This window comes from Sarcophilus harrisii, chromosome 5, assembly GCF_902635505.1.
Source record: "Sarcophilus harrisii chromosome 5, mSarHar1.11, whole genome shotgun sequence".
Taxonomy (NCBI): domain Eukaryota; kingdom Metazoa; phylum Chordata; class Mammalia; order Dasyuromorphia; family Dasyuridae; genus Sarcophilus; species Sarcophilus harrisii.
This window is the reverse complement of record NC_045430.1, coordinates 86,296,899-86,316,349: the sequence shown is the minus strand read 5'-3', so window position 1 is coordinate 86,316,349 and position 19,451 is coordinate 86,296,899. Positions and strand designations below refer to the sequence as shown.

Genomic DNA, 19,451 nt, shown 5'->3' with positions numbered 1-19,451 from the left:
TAGATTCCATTAACTGAATTTAAATAAAATGTAAATGTATTAGAAACTAACAATCCTCATCTTGTTAGGAAGAAAGAGAAAGTAAATTTCTTAGTGAACTGAGGAGAAGTAAGAATGTTATAGAAAAACCTAGCAAAAATGTTTCAAATAAAATTTCATTTTAATTTCCTTGGAACTTTTTTTTTCCATTGGATGAATAATAATAGATAAAAAATTTTAAAGTGGTTATTGCTATCATCAGTCTGAGATATCTACTGTCCAAATATAGAGATAAATCTCTGCCCTCAACATTGACAAAATATGTCTATATCTCTATCACTTCTCTAATAACCATAATACATACCTAATGTTTATTTAATTGAAATGGAATATGAGGGATATTATGAAAGAAAAGAAAGGAAATGACAAGGAGAAGCAACCACTGAATCTTGCATATTTGTTTGGTCTTCATTTTATTTTCAAATATTTTCCAAAGAGTCACCATCGAAGAGAATCTTAACTATATTATGATATATGAGAGAGGTGGAGGAAATGGAGGAAATCAGTTGATTTCACAAGAGTAAGTGAGCCTGCAGAGAAAAGCCAGAAAAATTAAAAGATTTACACCAAATTAAGTATAAGACCAGTTCAGAATTCATTGAAGGGAACTATATAATCATAAATTTAGAAATAGAAGGGAATGCAGGGTAATCTAGTCCAATTCCCTCCTTTTACAAATAAGGAAAGTGATAAACAGAGGGATTACGTGAATTGCCCAAAATCACAGAGGCAACATAAAACTAAAATTATGTGATTTGAGCAAGCATGGCTCAAGATGATCGGTTTCCTGCACAATATCTCCTCCAATCATCCATTACATGTAATCTGTAAAATGGGAATAAGTTTAGTACCTACCTCCCAGAATTGTCAGGTATATTATAAAGTATTCTGCATGCTTTAAAACATTATGCAAATGATTATTGTCATTTCTATCTTTCTGCATGAACAAAGTTCCTCCTAACATTCTTCTTTCTCTTCATGACTACCTATCATAAAATCACAGATTAAAAGATGAAACAGATTAGTAATTAGTAATCATTTAGTTCACAGCTTCACATAATATTCTTTCATGTTATCATCAATGTTCACTCTTATAATTAATAAATAACAATATGTTTCTTGGATAACATTATTATTATTGCATTAGAAGTGGCTTTCTGGAAATAACACTCTTGTTGCTCTGCAATTCAAAGAAGTAATTCTGGAGGAGGGAAATTAAGAGCACATATATAAAGAAAAAAGCAATGCTAAAATGTATGATTGGAGGAGATATTGTGCAGGACAACATTCATCTTGAGCCTTGCTTGTTTAAATCACTTCTATTCCAACTTCACAATCTGAGTCCTATAGATAATTAAGTCAATTCCACCTGCTTTTTATTCTCTTATTCCTTGAGCCTCTGTGCTACATTCCAACTTAGAAGAAAAATAGTGGAAGTCATGAAAATGAGAAAGACATGAATGAACTGGTAAATCTAAGAAACACTCTCTCTGAGTGAGACTAAGTAGAAGAGAAGAGTAGGCCATAGAATTTAAAATGATTGAGGAACTGGAATATATATTAAGGAGTTCAAACTGTGTACACATGTATATAATAATTTATAAATACCAATGTACTAGTATCTCTGATAAAGTTAAAAATATTATTTAATCAACTTGAAGCCCTAAATTTTCAGCCTTAAATAGAGCATGCATGATATTGCAGCCTAGATCTTGCACACTTAGTAAAGATACATACAAGACAAGGAAAAGGAAAGAAATAAGCTTTGAAATAATAATTATTATGTGCCAGGCATTGTGCTAAGCACTTTTTACAAGTATTCTTTCATTTGAGACTCACAACAGTCTTGCAAGGTAGATACCATTATTGTCATCATTTTGCAGTTGAGGAGACCAAGATTAAAGTTTTTGCCTAGGGTCACACATCTAGTAATTGTCTTTAGTGGCATTTGAAGTAAAATTTTACTAATCCCAGCTCCAGTAAAGTAACAGTGGCTTCTTAGAGAGTGAATAAAAAAAGTAAATACATCTATTTTAAGGAAAGGAATAAACATCAGTTAGTTCTGAAGATGCAAGTGTGGAGTAATCCAATGCAGGTATATATCCCAGAGATTAGTGGCAGAGCAAAAGAAGGTGGTAAAAAGGTTCTAGTGTTGTTTCTATATTTTCACAGCTATTAGAATGAGTTACTTGAGGTCAGGAACTGTGTTTTCAGCATTCTATATTTAGCATTAAGCACAGTGCCTGGCAGAGAGTGAGCAATTAACAAATGATAGAGAAAGAGAAAGGAAGAGATAGATATAAACACACAGACAGATAGATAGATAGATAGATAGATGGATACATAGATAGATGGAAAAAAAACTAATTGATAGTAGAAGCAGAAGGTTAGAAGGTTACAGAAGCAGAGTGTTATAGTAGAAACAGACCAAGATTTGGATAAAAAAGAGCTATAATCACAAGTTATGCTCCTTATTACCTCAGTGACTTAGAGCAAATCCCTTCACCTTTCTACTCACTTTTCTCATCTGTCAAGTGAGGCCTGAACCAAGCTCTTTCCTACTTTAACTTATGTTATTTAACATCCCAAACCAACAAACATTTTAATTTTTTATAGAATTTCAATAGAAAGTATTAGAAATGTCCCCTCCCCTTCCCCTTCCTTCTCTCACATAGAATTATAGTTGTGATGTTTAATATAAATTATTAGAAAAATATACTCCCTTAATAGAAATATATATATATATATATATATATATATATATATATATGCATTGCATTTAAAACAATTAGTAACTTGGGGGGGAAATGATAACAGTATTAGAAATCAAGAAAGTTGTTCCTAATGCAAGCTTCAGAATATTTTGTGAAGGCTCCAATAAAAATTCAATTTTCTTTACAAATAGCTTGGCCAGGTTTCCTAAAGCTTACCAAAACCTTTACTTTTAGTTTTCTTATCCCTCTTTTTTATAGTTCTGGGAAATAGAAGATAGGGATAAGAGGAGATTAAAAGTATAGATAACAGGAGAACATGTTCTTAATCTCATTTAGTAGAGGTAAATGTCTAGTAGAGGTAGATGGCACATAAACAACTGTGAAATTCATTATTATACATGATATCATCAAAGATAGACAAACTATCCTAAGGAAAGTCAATTACTAAGATTAGAGGAATATTATTGTCACCATTATATAGACAAGGAAACTGAGACAGGCTTATTAAATTGGATATTGTGGAATGGGTTGGTTTGGATAGAATGGAGAAACCAAAGAAGAATAGTATATTTCACACCTAAGGAAGGGGGATTGTGAGAAAAGTGCAAAGTTTATGGCATATGCTGAAGTATAAACTAAGGTAATCTAAGATTGAATGGAGATTCCATGTATAAAAGATATTATTATAGGGGTACCTAGATGGTGAAGTGAATAGAGTACTAACTCTGGAATCAGGAGGACCTGAGTTCTCCAGACATTTAACAATTCATACTTGTATGACCATGGGAAAGTCACTAAGCCCAATTGCCTGGCAATAAAAAAAAAATATATTAAAACATAACGGGGAAAATATATAAATTCCTTCATTTAGCCAATAAGCTATAATTAAGCAATAGATGGTTTTATAAGGGAAGCCTAAAAAAATAGATTTGTGGACATATTCAGATGATTTTAAATAATAAGTTTAAGGAGAAAAGGGAAGTTCTTATCTCCTAGAGGCATATGGTACTTAACTGGTTACTATTTTATATTTTATTGGGATATATGCATTCCCAATTATGTTAAACTCCTTAAACCTGATGATTCTTGTGTTATTTATCTTTGAAAATTCCTTCATATTTACTATAATAATCTAACAATGATTTAACAAATATTCGAATGATTGAATGAATTAATTCTAATTGTTTATCCCTCCATCATTTCAAGCCATCTGTGTTTTCTGTTGCTTTATATTTTTAGTTTACTTTCCTTTTTTTTTTTTTTAAACTATAGATTTATTAAAAAAGAGAGAAAACAAACATGAAAAATCACACACAGGTAACCGAATTCATCCTCCTGGGATTGTCAGATGATCCAGAGCTTCAAATGGTCATTTTCTTCTTCCTTTTATTGGCATACATTCTCAGCATTGCTGGCAATGTGACTGTAATCATTCTCACCCTACAGGATTCTCATCTACAGACCCCAATGTATTTCTTCCTCCGGAATTTCTCCTTCTTAGAAATTTCATTTACAACTGCTTGTATTCCCAGATTCTTGGGCACAATTATTACTGAGGACAAGACTATTTCCTACAATCACTGCATGGTTCAGTTGTTTTTCTTCATTCTCTTGGGAGTAACTGAATTTTACCTTCTAGCGGCCATGTCCTATGATCGCTATGTTGCCATCTGCAAACCCCTACATTACACAACCATCATGAGCAACAGAGTCTGTACATTGCTTGTCTTCTGCTCATGGTTTATTTCATTCATGATCATCTTCCCATTAATCATTCTGATGCAGCAGCTTGATTATTGTGCTGATAATATCATTGACCATTTTACCTGTGACTATTCTCCCCTCTTACAACTATCCTGCACAGATACACAATTCTTAGAGACAATGGGTATTTCTTGGGCTGTGGTGACTCTTATGTTTACACTGGCATTAATCATCCTCTCCTACATATACATCATCAGAACAATTCTACGGATCCCCTCAGTCAGTCAGAGGAAAAAGGCCTTCTCCACTTGTTCTTCTCACATGATTGTCATCTCCATGTCTTATGGCAGCTGCATTTTTATGTACATCAAACCCTCAGCAAAAGGTAGAGTATCTTTGAGCAAGGGAGTTGCTGTGCTCAATACATCAGTTGCTCCCATGTTGAATCCCTTCATTTATAGTTTAAGGAATGAGCAAGTGAAACAAGCCTTCATGGACATGATAAGGAAGATTTTATTTTCTTCAAACAAAGCAAAAGATTTGTTGAACTGACTAAAAAGATGCAATGAGCAGTAGAGATTTCTTACTGGCAGCTCAGTTTTATCAGCTCCCTCATATCTCTTTATCTTTATATTTCTGATGTATCAATATTAAAAGGTTTTTAAATTTACAGATTAAATTCACCCATCAAATTCTCTTGTATTTAATTTGCATACTATACGTTTGTTTATGTTCTCTCTCAAGAGAATGGGAGCTACTTGAGGATAGGGATTACTTTATTTTCTGTCATATTTCCCCAGCTACAGCACAGTGCTTTTTGTTTGTTTGTTTGTTTTTGCTGAGATAGTTGGGATTAAGTGACTTGCCTAGGGTCACACAGCTAGAAAATGTTAAGTGTCAGATTTGAAGTGTTAAGATAGATTTGAACTCAGGTCCTCCTGATTTTGGGGCTGGTGCTCTATCCACTGCACCACCTAGCTGGCCCTAGCCGATTGTTTCTTACAAAAACGGAAGTCTGTAAATTCTTCTTGGTTGATTGGCTTTTAGAAGTGAATATTTTCTATATAAATTTATATCAAGATACAAAAAATCTATAATTTCTTCCAAAAGATGACGAAAATAAGAAAACATACCAAAATCTATGGGATACAGCCAAAGGAATTCATAGGGGAAATTTTATATTTCTAAATAGCTACATGAATAAAATAGAGAAAAAGGAGATCAATGATTTGGACATGGAAGTAAAAAAACTAGAAAAAGAACACATTAAAAAAATCTCAATTTATTTCTAAATTACAAATTCTAAAATTCCAAAGAGAGTGTAATCAAATTGAAATTAAGAAAATTATTGAACAAATACATAAAACTAAGATTTGGTTTTATGAAAAATCAACAAAATAGATAAACCTTTAGTTAATTTGATTAAAAAAGAAAAGAAAAACAAAAAAACCTGAATCAAAAATGAAAAAAAATGAACATATGACCAATGAAAAAGAAATTAAAGCTATTATTAGAAGCTATTTTGACCAACTGTATGTCAGCAAATTTGAAAATCTAACCAAAATGGATGGATATTTACAAAACATAAATTGCTCAGATTAACAGAAGGGGAAATAAATTACTTAAATAGTTCTATTTTAGAAAAAGAAATTGAACAAGCCATTAATAAATTCCCTAAGAAAAAAATTTCAGGGCCAGATGATTTCACAAATGAAGTCGACTTTTAAAGAACAATTAATTCCAATACTATGCAAACTATTTGGAAAAGAGGCAAAAAAAAAAAGTTCTGTCAAATTCCTTTTATGACACAAATATGGTACTGATACCTAATTCAGGAAGAGCCAAAACAGAGAAAGAAAATTACAGATCAATCTCAATAATAAATACTGATGCAAACATTTTAAATAAAATATTAGCAAATAGCTTATTGTAATTTATCAGCATGATAATATACTATGACCAAGTAGGATTTATTCCAGGAATGTAAAACTTGTTCAGTGCCAGGAAAACTATATCATAGTCAACCATGTCAATAACAAAACCAACAGAAAGCATATAATAATTTCAATAGAGATAGAAAAAGCTTTTGACAAAGTACATCATCCATTCTTATTAAAAACATGAAAGAGTATATATATAAATTAATGGGGTTTTCCTTTAAATAAAATATTTCCTTTAAATAAATAATAATATTTAAAACCAACAATCAGCGTTATTTGTAATGGAGTGAAGCTGGGTGCATCATCAGTAAGAACAGGGCTGAAACAAGGATGACTATTATCACCACTATTATTCAATGTTGTACTATAAATGTTGGCAATAAGAAAAGAAAAAGAAATTAATAAATTAGAATAGGCAATGAGGAAATAAAACTTGTTCTTTATGGATGATATGATGATATACTTGGAGAAACCTAGAAAATCATCCAAAAACTTACGTGAAACATAAGCTTTGGCAAAGTTGAATAATATAAAATAAATCCACACAACTTGTCAGCATTTTTATACATCATTGCCCAAGCCCATCAGCAAGATATAGGAAGAGAAATTCCTTTTATAATAACTGTAGAAAAAATAAAACATTTGGGGATCTACCTATCAAGGCAAACCCAAGAACTATATGATTACAATTATAAAACACTTCTCCCACAAAGTAATGGGACACAAATTGGATGCTAAAAAATTGGAAAAATATCAATTGCTCATGGATAGTCAAAGCTAATATAATAAAAATAAAAATTCTGCTTAAATTGGTCTGCTTGTTCAGTGCAATACTAATTATATTGCCAAAATTATTTAATAGAACTAGAAAAAAAATAATAAAATGCATCTCAAAAAACAAAAGGTCAAGAATATCAAGGAAATTAATGGAAAAATTACAAAAGGTGGTGATTTAGCAATAGGAAACCTAAAACTATACTATAAAGCAGCAGTCATCAGAATCTTTTGGTACTGGCTAAGAAAGAGAGTGGTGGATCAGTGGAACAGATTAGATATACACAATACAATAATAAAGACTTATAGTAATCTATTATTTAATAAACCCCCAAAACTCCAGGTTCTGGAATAGGGATTCACTATTTGACAAAAATTGTTGGGAAAACTGGAAAATAGTGTCAGAAACTTGGCACAGTCCTCCATCTCACACCCTATACCAAAATAAGGTCCAAATGGTACTTGATTTGAGTATAAAGGATGATACCATAAAGACCCAGTAAAGAAATAAAGAAATTACGAATGCAAGCGATAATTTACTTATCAGATCTATGAGAAAGGGAGGATTGTATGATCAAAGAAGAACTAGAGAACATTATGAAAGCCAAAATGGACAACTTTGATGACATTACGTTAAGAAGATTTTGCACAAACAAAATCAACAGAAACAAGCTTAAGAGGGAAGAACAAAGCTAGGAAAATAGCTTTAAGGCTAGCATTTCTGATAAATGTCTTATTTCTAAACTATATAAAGAACTAGGTTGAATTTGGAAGAATACAAATCATTCTCCAATTGATAAATGGTCAAAAGCTATGAACAGACAATTTTCAGATGTTGAAATTAAAGCCATCTGTGGTCATATGAAAAAAAAATGCTCTAAAACACTCTTCATTAGAAAAATGAACATTGAAACAACTCTGAGATGCTACCTCATACCTCTCAGATTGACTAAAATGACAGGAAATAATAATAATAATAACTATTTGGGGGAATGTGGGAAAATCAGGACAATAATGCATTGTTGGTCAAGTTGTGAAATAATGTAATCATTCTATAGAGGAATCTGGAATTATGCCCAAAGGATAATCAAACTTTGCATACTTTTTGATCCAGTAAGAAAGTCCTAGAAAAATGTACATGAACTTATGCTGAGCAAAATAAGAAGAACCAGCAATACATTTTACAAAATAAGATTAAGAATGTGTGAAGATCAGCTTTGAAATATTTGGTTCTTCTCAGTGATTCAGTGATCCACAGAAATACCAATAAACATTGAACAGAAAATGCTTTCTGCATCCAGAAAAAGATCTGTGGAGATTGAATGTAAATCAGTACATGCTATGTTCACTTCTTTTTTCTGTTTTTTTTTCTCTCCCCTGATTCTTCCTTTTTCCTCTGCTTTCTCTCCCAACATGATTCATAAATCAATTTATATTAAAAAGAAATACAACTTTTAAAAAAGAAAAAAAAAGAAAAGAAAACAGGTGTCATTGAATTATTATTATTTTTTTTAATTTTTAGGCTAGAATAGAAATAAAGCCAAAAAGAAAAACAAATGAAACCAGGAGCTTAAGATTTTTAAAAATAAATAAATAAATAATCTTTCAAGTAATAAAGCTTTGCAGTTTTGTGTGCAATCCTTTTTTCTTTGTCAACCTTATAAGTTTGTTTCTTTTTGCTGTTTGTTAATTATCTATTTTTTTAAAAAAAAAGGTAAAAAATAAAGAGAAAAGGGAAGAAAGAAGCAAAGGCAAAGACTTGGAATATACTAATATACAAATTTCATTACTTGGATGATTATTCAATAGCATTATTTACAAAAGAAATCAATAAGATTATTGCAACAGAAAGAAAGAAATCATAAAAGAAAAATTTCAGGAAACTCCAAGAGAGGAAATGAGGATTTGAAAAGTTACAATTCAATGCAAATACAAAACATTATTATCCTTATGTGAACACGAATAATTCTCATTATGCTGGAATAAGTGGAAACTCCCTCTACCAATTTTTTTGGCTTTGTAATTAAGTTCTACCTGAGGCACAAAAAGAAGGGTTTGGAGTTGAGCTCAGTCACACCCCTCACCTTTTTCAGAAAGAGTTTGAGTCCACACATTCCTAACTCCAATTCAATCCCACTCTCCATTATTTCTTGGTGTTTCTATTACTGCTATTTGTGAGGATATAGGAGTTCAAGGAGAGTTAGCACCTTTAGTTAGAGGTTTTGCTAAGATTTTAGTAAGAACTGTTCATTCATCTTTGGTGTCTACCTGTCATCTATTACTGCAAGAAGCTCTAGCATCCACTGTGGCCAAATCATGGTAAAACTATTCAGAAAATGGACTAAAACAAATTAAGAATGGTTATCTGTGAGCCAGGAGAGTGTGAAACATGTGAAGGTTTCCTCTGGTTAAAGGAGTGGATGAGAACAACATGTTCCAGTGATCATATTGGTTAAACATGAAAGATTTCAAGGCTCATAGCCAGTCCCTTGTTCTTTGTCTTGCCTCTGCATAGTGATAACTCTGGAAGAGAGAGTAAGGCTGACAATTTTGTGCAGCTCTGCCTCACTTAAATCTAATTCACGTCACCTAGTCGATATCACCTAGTGTTTTCATTGGTCTTCTTTGAAAAATGAAGGACTAACAACATTGATATCATTATTGTCACACTGATTTATCAGTTCTATTACTTCTAACTAAATACTTCTCTAGAATAATTGCAGTTTAAAGAGATTTATCTTTAAAAATTATCTAAATTTATCTAAATTTTGAATTATGACATCTTATTCATTGTAGAGAGATTTTTGACTACTTGCTAAAATAAAGTAAAAGAGAAAGAATGGAGAGAACAAAAATGTAGGGAAGGATTTGTAGAGTTTCCCTTAGGAACTAGAATCAAATTCATTTGTCATAAAAGAGGGTTTTTGGATTTGTGGGGACAGAGCCAATATGGCTGAGAGCAGACAGGACTTTCTGTGACTTCCTCTGATCTATGCTCACATCAACAGCAGATTAAGCCTTTAAATTGATTTTGAAATCAAAGAATCCACAAATATTTAGAGTACAACACATTCCCAGAAGGATATACCTTGGAAGAATTTTAGAACAAATCTGTTTCAAATGGGCAGGAGGACAGTCTTCCAAGCCCAGACAACAGCACAGGGAGCCTGGGACAAGAAGCTGGGGACTAAGGAGTCAGAAGAACACTGTAGCTTCCACACACCTGGGAATCTTCTGTGAGTCTCTTAGGCTACTCTGTCCTGGTTGCAAGCAGATAGTTTGACAGATTTGCTACAAAAGGTAAATTGTAAACCACTGAGCCCTGGAAGTATGCTGGACCTAGCCACAATTACCTAGCATTGGAAATCAATCAGCAGAACTGCCCCAGGGCAAATTAAAACAGCTGTCATTGCTTTAAATAGACCTCAAGCTTTAAAAAACGAATAAAAAAACCCAAAAAGAACTCTCACCATAGAGAGCTTTTCTGGAGAGAGAGAGAAAAATAGACCTCAAATCCTGAAATTACTAAAGGCAAAGCAACTCCAGATGAAGCCCCAAGGGAGATATGAGCTGGTCCCCATTTTACAAGGCTTTCTGGGAAGACTGCATAAATGATCTTAAAAGAGAGAAGAAAAATGGGGAAATAAAATGAGTTCATTGCAAAAAAATGGAAAAAGCATATAATGCCCTGCAAAATACATATGAAAAAGACACCACTTCACTGAAAAACACAATTTGTGAAATGGAAAAAGAATTCAATGAACAAAAAATTCAATTGGTGAATTACAAAGGGAGCTAAAAAAGGTAACAAGAAAATGATATACTAAAAATTAGAATTGAACAAATGGAAGTGAATGACTCAATAAGATAGTCAAACAAAAACAACAACAACAAAAAAAGAAAAAATAGAAGAAAATATGAAATATCTCCTAGGAAAAACAACTGACCTGGAAAATAGATCTACCAAGAGACAATCTAAGGATTATTGGACTTCCTCAAAGCTATGATGAAAAAAAAAAAAAGAACCTAGACCTTATCTTACAGGAAATCACAAAAGAATATTGCCCTGATATTTTAGAACCAGAAGGTAAAATAGCCATTGAAAGAATTCACAGATCACCTCTTGAAAGAGATCCCAAAATTAAATCCCCAAGGAATATCATGGCTATATTTCAGAATTACTACACCAAGGAAAAGATATTGCAAGCAGCCAGAAAGAAACAGTTTAAATACTGAGCACCCACAATCCACCTTAAAGGATTGAAGGGCCTGGAATCTGATATTCAAAAAGGCAAAGAACTTGGATTACAACTAAGAATAAACTATCCAGCTAAAATGAGCATTAGCTTTCAGGAAAGAAGATGGACATTCAATGATATAGGTGAACTCACCTATTTTTAATGAAAAAACCAGAACTGAACAAAAAATTTGATCTCCAAACATAGAACTCAAGAGAAACACAAAAAGGAAAAAAGGAAAGAACTCTTGAGAACTATATATCTGTTATGGGTATATTTAGAGAATGCAGGTATAATTTGATTTTATTATGATAAAATGAAAAAGAAACTAGTGGTGGAAAGGAGATCATACTGGAAAAAGAAGAAAAAGGAAGTAAAATAAGGGAAATTCAACTCACAAAAAGGCAAAGAAAACATTATAACTGAGGAAAAGAAGGGGGGATACACATTGTATGAATCTCACTTTCATAAGAGCTGGCTCTAAGAGACACTATCAGAGATAAACTTGTCTCACCTTATAGGGAAGTGGGAGGGAAAAGGGGAAAAGAAAGGGAAAGATTAATAGAAAGAAAAACAGAAGTACTAGGGGAAAAGTGTAAAGAAGGGGAAGGGGATGTAAAGGACAAGGACTATTTGAAGGAGGTAGTCATCAAAAGCAAAATACTGAGGAGAAGGGAAAAGGAAAGGGAAGAGAAAAGCATAACAGGATAAATAAGATGCTAGGAAATACAAAATTAGTTATTTTAACTGTACACATGCATAAAAATGTAGTGACAAGAAAGTGGGAACTGAGTCGATGCCCATCGGTAAGGGAATGGCTGAATAAGTTGTGGTATATGAATGTTATAGAATATTATTGTTCTGTAAAAAAAAAAATCAGCAGGATGATTTCAGAGAGGCCTGGAAAGACTTACATGAACTTATTCTAAGTGAAATGAGCAGAGCCAAGAAATCATTGTACATGGCAACATCAATATTATGGGACAATCAATTCTGATGAATGTGACTCTTTTCCACAAGGAAATGATTGATGCCAGTTCCAATGATCTTGTAATAAAGAAAGTCATCTGTACTCAGGGAGAGTTCGCTTGCATTTTGTTTTCTTACTCATTTACTTTCATTTTTAAATCTGATTTTTCTTGTGCAGCAAGAGAATTGTATAAATATATTTGTACATATTAGATTTAATATATATTTTAACATGTTTAACATAAAAAAGAAGTTTTGGGGGGAATGAGCATTATGGGAAATAGGAAATGGGATTCTTGTGAATCTTGTGAATGCCTTAAAGTATTATAGGAATAATAGATTTTCTCCTCAGAGTTAAGTAGTTCTAGATAATTCTGAACATGTATCTAGTCCCATAAGATTACATAATTAACAAGTTGGATAGTTTTGCAAATGACTATAGATTCCCATTTGGTTACCTGCCTTATCTTTCCTCAGGTATTTAGCTTGGGAAGGATTTTTTTTTTTTTTTTCTTTTTTTGGTCTCTTTGGGCACTGTCCCCTAAGCTTCTGTTTCCAACTTGTATTAAAGTGGATTAGGTTTTATATTCCGTAGTGCTTTCTAAACCTGCCTCTTCATGATGCCTTTAGCTTCTTCAGTGAATTAATCTTCCTAAGTAGGTATCAATCATAGCAGATAAAATACCTTTTATATTTCTAGAAAGGTATAATCAACATAGAAATTTGTAAAGAATTTTCCATTCTATATAAAACTGAGATATTTTATATAGTTAAAATCAGTAAAATATCTCAGATTTAAAAAAAAAAAAACCAAGGTCATATTTAAATGGCTAGGGAGAAAATAGTTACAGACAGGTTCCATTGGCTGATAATAAGCAGGAGTCTCAGAGAGTATCGGAGGAAACATGTACTTGTTGGAGAGGTAGTGAGCAAGCCTGGCTACATGATTAGCATTAGCTCATTAATTCTCAGGTTTGGAGTCAAACTATGTAGGATATTTTGGTTAATTTTTCATAAATATCCTATCAAGGATTGTGGGGGAAAAGTAAGTACTTTTTAAAATACCTATTTTTCTTCATTCTATTGGTATTATAGTAGAACTCAGCATGTATATGTCTGTGTGTGTTCTGAAATATTAACATACACAATGACATTCTCATGAATCCAATTTTATACATAGCGATCACAGAACAAAGATTATTTTGGTATCTAATTTATCATTTCTTATTAATTCTGGCCTATGTGGGAATAATGTTGGAAATTGTTCATTGTCTTTTAATACATAGGATCATAGATTTCAAACTAGAGATCTTTCAGAAGCCATCAGATTCAATTCTCTTAGATAATTTAGTTGAGAAAAGTGAAAAATCAGAGAGGTTAAATTAGATTTCTAAGATCAGACAAGTATTCAGTGACAAAGCCAATTTTGAATGAAAGTCCCTTGACACCCAATACAACATTCTTTTCACTGTTGACTCTCTGCTTCAAAATGAAGTATATATATTTAAAACAAAAGCTTATTAGTATGACTAGATTTCTGTATGCACCCTGCCCTATGTCTGCTGAGATGGAGGTAATGCATATTTTAGAATTAAAAATTTTGGCATTAAATCCTCCTTGTGCCACTTAATAGTGTCATTCAACAACGAATGACTTCACCTCCCCAAAAATGTATCTTAATGTCTGAAATGAGGGAAATGGACAAAATGATCTCAAAGTTCTATTTCAGCTTTAAATTCCAGATTGCCTTAGCTGAATTTAAATAAAATGTACATGTACTGTAAGCTAAAAATCCACATCTTGATAGGAAGAAAGAGAAAGAGAATTTCTCAGAGGACTAAGGAAAAGGAACTCTTTGAAATAATAATGTAGAATATTTTAAAAACAACAAAGTAAAAATCAATCAAATAAAATTTCATTAGAATTTCCTGAGAACTTTTCTTTTCCTCAGATGAATCATAACAAACATCTTAAAATAGTTACTGCTATCATCAACCTTAGATAGCTACTGTCTATAAGGTCTGTATATCTATTACTTCTCTAATGACCATAATACATACTTAATTATTATTTATTGAAATGAAATTGAACATGAGGGATATCATGAAAGAAAAGAAAGGAAATGGCAAGGAAGAGCACAGAAAGTTTCACATTTATTTGGTCTTCATTTTTTTTTTCTGGTATTTTCTAGAGAAGCACCATAGAAGAGAATCGGCTATATTATGCTATATGAGAAGGGTGGAAATCTAACATTCAAAATAATTATGGAAATTGTAAGAGATTAAAAGATTTTTAAGCTTAGCATAAAGCATGACTAAGATAAATGAAACCAGTGAAGGTCCAAGAAATGGAGGAAATCAGTTGATTTCACAAGAGTAAGTGAACATTCAGAGAAAAGTCAGAAAAGCTAAAGGAATTACAACAACTTAAATATAAGACCAGTTCAAAATTCATTCAATGGAATTGTATAATCAAAGACTTAAAACTAGAAGGGAATGCAGGGTAATCTAGTCCCGTCCCCAACTTTTACAGATAAAGAAAGTGATACCTGGAAGGTTCAAATGAGTTGCCCAAAATCACAGAGGCAACATAAGGATACAGTATATGATTTGAACAAGCAAAGCTCAAGATGATTGAGCACAATATGTCTTTCAGTCTTTCATTTTAACATTATTCTTCTCTTTATATATGTGCTCTTAATTTCCATCCCCCAGAGTCACGGCTTTGAATTGCAGAACAAAAGTGTTATTATTTCCAGAAAGTCACTATTAATATAATAATAATAATGTTATCTAGGAAACATACCTTGCTACTTATTAACAATAAGAATGAAAAATAGATGAGAATATGAAAGTATATCATGTGAAGTTGTGAACAAAATGGTCTCTAGTCTCTTTCATCTCTTCATCTGTGATCTGATGATTGGCAGTCATGATGAAAAAGAAGAATGTTAGGAAGAATAAGGCATACAGAAAGAAAGAAATGACAATAATATTATTTGTATTTTGTTTCAAAGCATATAGAGTACTTCATAATATATTCATAATTCTGGGAGGTAGGTGCTATTATTATTCTTATTTTACAGATGGGATACTGAAGCAAATTTACTCAGTGATTAAAAATTATTTTTTATCCAAAGCCACAAAAGTAGGAAGTTTCTGAGGTCAAATTTGACTACAGGTCCAGAATTCTATCCATTGAACCACATCAGTTTCTCAATTATAAAAAGGGTAGTGTGACCAGATAGAGGAATATAAGAGTTTTTGACCATAGAAGAGAAATAATTTTGAGTAGATGATGAAATCTCATCATCTTGACTGCTAAATATCTCCACCCCTCACACCTTTCAAAGACTTTTATTTCCATTCTAACTTCACTTTCCTTCCTTCACAATTTGAGTCCTATAGATAATTAATTCCATTGAATCCTATCTTTTACTCTCATATTCCTTGAGCCTTTGACCTACATTCCAGCTTGGCTCCTGTAGAAGAAAGCTGGTTGAAGTCATGAAAGTGAGTTGCTGGTAAGATCTACGAAATACTTTCCCTGTGTGATACTAAGTAGAAGAGGACAATAAGCCATAGGATTTAAAATGATTGAGGAACAGCAATATATATATTAAGGAGTTTAACCTGTATATATATATGTAGGTAATGATTTATGAAAACCAAAGTGCTAGTATCTCTAATAAAGTTGAAAATATTATTTCATAAAACTTGAAACCTTAATTTTCAGCCTTAAATAGAACATGTATGATATTGCAGTCTAGATCTAGTACACTGAGTAAAGATACACACAAGACAAGGAAAAGGAAAGAAATAAGCTTTGAAATAATAATTATTATGTGCCAGGCACTATGCTAAGCAATTTTTACATTTTTTTTTTTCATTTGAGATTCACAAGGGTCACAAGGCTATAAATAATTGTTGTCACCATTTTGCACTTAAGGAAACTAAGGTTAAAGTTTTTGCTTAGGATCACATATCTAGTAATTGTCTTTAGTGACATTTGAAGTAAAGTTTTATTAATCCCAGCCCCAGTGCTGTATCCAGTGATGCTTCCATAACAGTGGCTTCTTAGAGACTGAGTTACTTAAAGGAAGGAACTATGTCTTCAACTTTTTATGCTTAGCATTAAATACAGTGTCTAGCAGAGAATATGCACTTAAGAAATGATTGGTAGAAAGAGAAACAAAAGATAGACTGCCATAGATAGATGGATAATAATAAGAAAAAGTAATTGATAGTAGAAGTAAAGGCTACAGAAGGGGCATATTATAGTAGAAATAGACCAAGATTTGGATAAAAAAGAGCTATACCCATCACTGATGACACTTATTATCTTGGTGACTTTGACCAAAGCCTTTCACCTTTCTGATCACTTTCCTCATCGATAAAGTGAGAATTGAACCAGGCTCTTCCTTATTTTAAGTTCTATTATGTAATACCCCACAATAACAAACATCTTAATTCCTTTTATATAAAATTTCAACAGAAACTATTAGAAATTTGCCCTCCTTTCTTTGCTTCTCTTATATAGAATTGCAGTTTTGATGTTTAACATAAATTATTAGAAAAATAGACTCCATTAATAGAAATGTATATGTCATTACAGAAAAAATTCCTGTACCACATATTTTCTATGTAAAAAATTTAGTAACTTGGGAAAAATGATAATAGTGATTAAAAGTCAAGTTGGCTTTTCCTAATAAAAGTTTTAAGACTTCTGTCAAAACTCCAATAAATACTCAATTCCCTTTATACATAGCTTGACCAAGTTTCCTAAAGCTTACCCAGGATCTATCTTTTGGTTTTCTTAACCCTCTTTTTTCATCATTCCTGGAAATAGAAGATGCAGGGTGATAAGAGGAGATTAAAAGTATAGATGACAAGAAAGCATATCTTTAATCTTATGGTAAAAGTCTACTAGAAGTATATGACACATAAGCAATTGTGACAATCTTTGTTATATATGATAACATCAAAGATGCACAAAGTATCTTTAGGAAAGTCAGTTAGTAAGATTAGAGGAGTATTATTATCACCAACATAAAGACAGGGAAACTGAAGCAGGCTTAAATGGGACATTGTGGATGGATAGAATAGAGAATCAAAAGAAGAATAGCATATTTCACATTTAAAAAGGGGGGATTCTGAGAAAAGTGCATAATTTGAGGCATATACTAAAGTATATTCTAACTTGTTCTAAGATTGGATGTAGAATACAATTTATAAAAGATATTATTATGGGGGCACCTATAGGATGAAGTGAATAGAGTACAAACTCTGGAGTTAGGAAGACCTGAATTCAAATTTGATCTCCAGGCATTTAACAATTCCTAGTTGTGTGACCATGGGCAAGTCACTTAACCCCAGTTGCTTGTCAAAAGAAAAAAAAAAGATATTGAATCATAATGGGGAAATATGTAAATTTCTTCAATTGACCAAAAAGCAATAATTAATCAAAAGATAGTATTATAAGAAAAGCCTAAAAATATTGATTAGTGGACATTTACAGATGACTTTAAATAATAAGTTTAAAGAGAAAAGGGAAGGTCTTATATCTTAGAGGCATATGTACTTAACTGGATGCTAATTTGTATTTTTTGGGGGACATATCTTCCCAATTATGTAAAACTCCTTAAACCCTGTGTTCTTTGTCTTTTAAAACCTCTTCATATCTACTATAGTGACACAACAGTGATGTAACAAATATGTGCATAACTGAATGAGTTAATTCTAATTATTTCTCCTTCCATCATTTCAAATATAGCCCATGAATGTTTTCTGTTGTTGTTGTTTTTTTTAATTCTATTTCCTTTTATTTTTATTATAAATCTATTAAAAAAGGAGAAAACAAATATGAAAAATCACACACGGGTAACCGAATTCATCCTACTGGGATTGTCAGATGACCCAGAGCTTCAAATGGTCATTTTTTGTTTCCTTTTATTGGCCTACATTCTCAGCATTGCTGGCAATGTGACTATCATCATCCTCACCTTGCTGGATTCTCACCTCCAAACCCCAATGTATTTCTTCCTCCGGAATTTCTCCTTCTTAGAAATTTCATTTACAACTGCTTGTATTCCCAGATTCTTGGGCACAATTATTACTAAGGACAAGACTATTTCCTACAATAACTGCATGGCTCAGTTGTTTTTCTTCATTGTCTTGGGAGTAACTGAATTTTACCTTCTAGCAGCCATGTCCTATGATCGCTATGTTGCCATCTGCAAACCCCTACATTATACAACCATCATGAGCAACAGAGTCTGTACATTGCTTGTCTTCTGTTCATGGCTGGTTTCAATCATGGTCTTCTTTCCAGCAATCATTTTGATGCAGCAGCTTGATTATTGTGCTGATAATATCATTGACCATTTTACCTGTGACTATTCTCCCCTCTTCCAATTATCCTGTACAGATACACAATTCTTAGAGACAATGGGTTTTACCTGGGCTGTGTTTACTCTTATGTTTACATTGGCATTAATCATCCTCTCCTACATATATATCATTAAGACAATTCTACAGATCCCCTCAGTCAATCAGAGGAAAAAGGCCTTCTCCACTTGTTCTTCTCACATGATTGTCATCTCCATTTCTTATGGCAGCTGCATCTTTATGTACATCAAACCCTCAGCAAAAAACAGAGTCTCTTTAAACAAGGGAGTTGCTGTACTTAATACATCAGTAGCCCCCATGTTGAATCCCTTCATTTATAGCTTAAGGAATCAACAAGTGAAACAAGCCTTCATGGACATGATAAGGAAGATTTTATTTTCTTTAAACAAAGGAAAAGTTTTGTTTAACTGATTAAAAAGATATAATGAGTAGATTTCTTACTGATTGTTCAAAGTTTTGTCGTCTCCCTCATATATCTTTATCTTTATATTTCTGATGTCAAAATTAAATGATTTTTTAATTTACAAATTAAATTCACCCATCACATTCTCTTGTATTATTTTTGTATACACTTTTTTATGTACATGTTATCTCCTTCAAGGGAATGCATGCTCCTTTAGTATAGGAACGCCTTAATTTTCTGTCATTATATTTTCCTACCTATAG

The 19,451-nt window shown here is 32.2% G+C and overlaps 2 protein-coding genes across 2 annotated transcripts; both read left to right on the top strand.

The window, feature by feature from the left end:
- Positions 1 to 233: 233 nt before the first annotated feature.
- On the top strand, positions 234 to 5,009 carry LOC100921718 (olfactory receptor 6C1-like). Its single transcript, XM_012551680.2, has 2 exons — positions 234 to 256; positions 4,040 to 5,009. Exon 2 carries the CDS (start codon positions 4,053 to 4,055, stop codon positions 5,007 to 5,009), a length of 957 nt encoding a protein of 318 aa, XP_012407134.1. The 5' UTR covers positions 234 to 256; positions 4,040 to 4,052.
- Positions 5,010 to 18,221: 13,212 nt separating this feature from the next.
- Positions 18,222 to 19,196, top strand: LOC100921456 (olfactory receptor 6C1-like). Its single transcript, XM_031940179.1, has one exon. It carries the CDS (start codon positions 18,240 to 18,242, stop codon positions 19,194 to 19,196), a length of 957 nt encoding a protein of 318 aa, XP_031796039.1. The 5' UTR covers positions 18,222 to 18,239.
- The last annotated feature ends 255 nt before the right edge of the window (positions 19,197 to 19,451 follow it).

Coding starts and splice junctions, on each gene's coding strand:
- LOC100921718 (XM_012551680.2), top strand. CDS start 4,053: ATGAAAAATCACACACAGGTAACCGAATTCATCCTCCTGGGATTGTCA.
- LOC100921456 (XM_031940179.1), top strand. CDS start 18,240: ATGAAAAATCACACACGGGTAACCGAATTCATCCTACTGGGATTGTCA.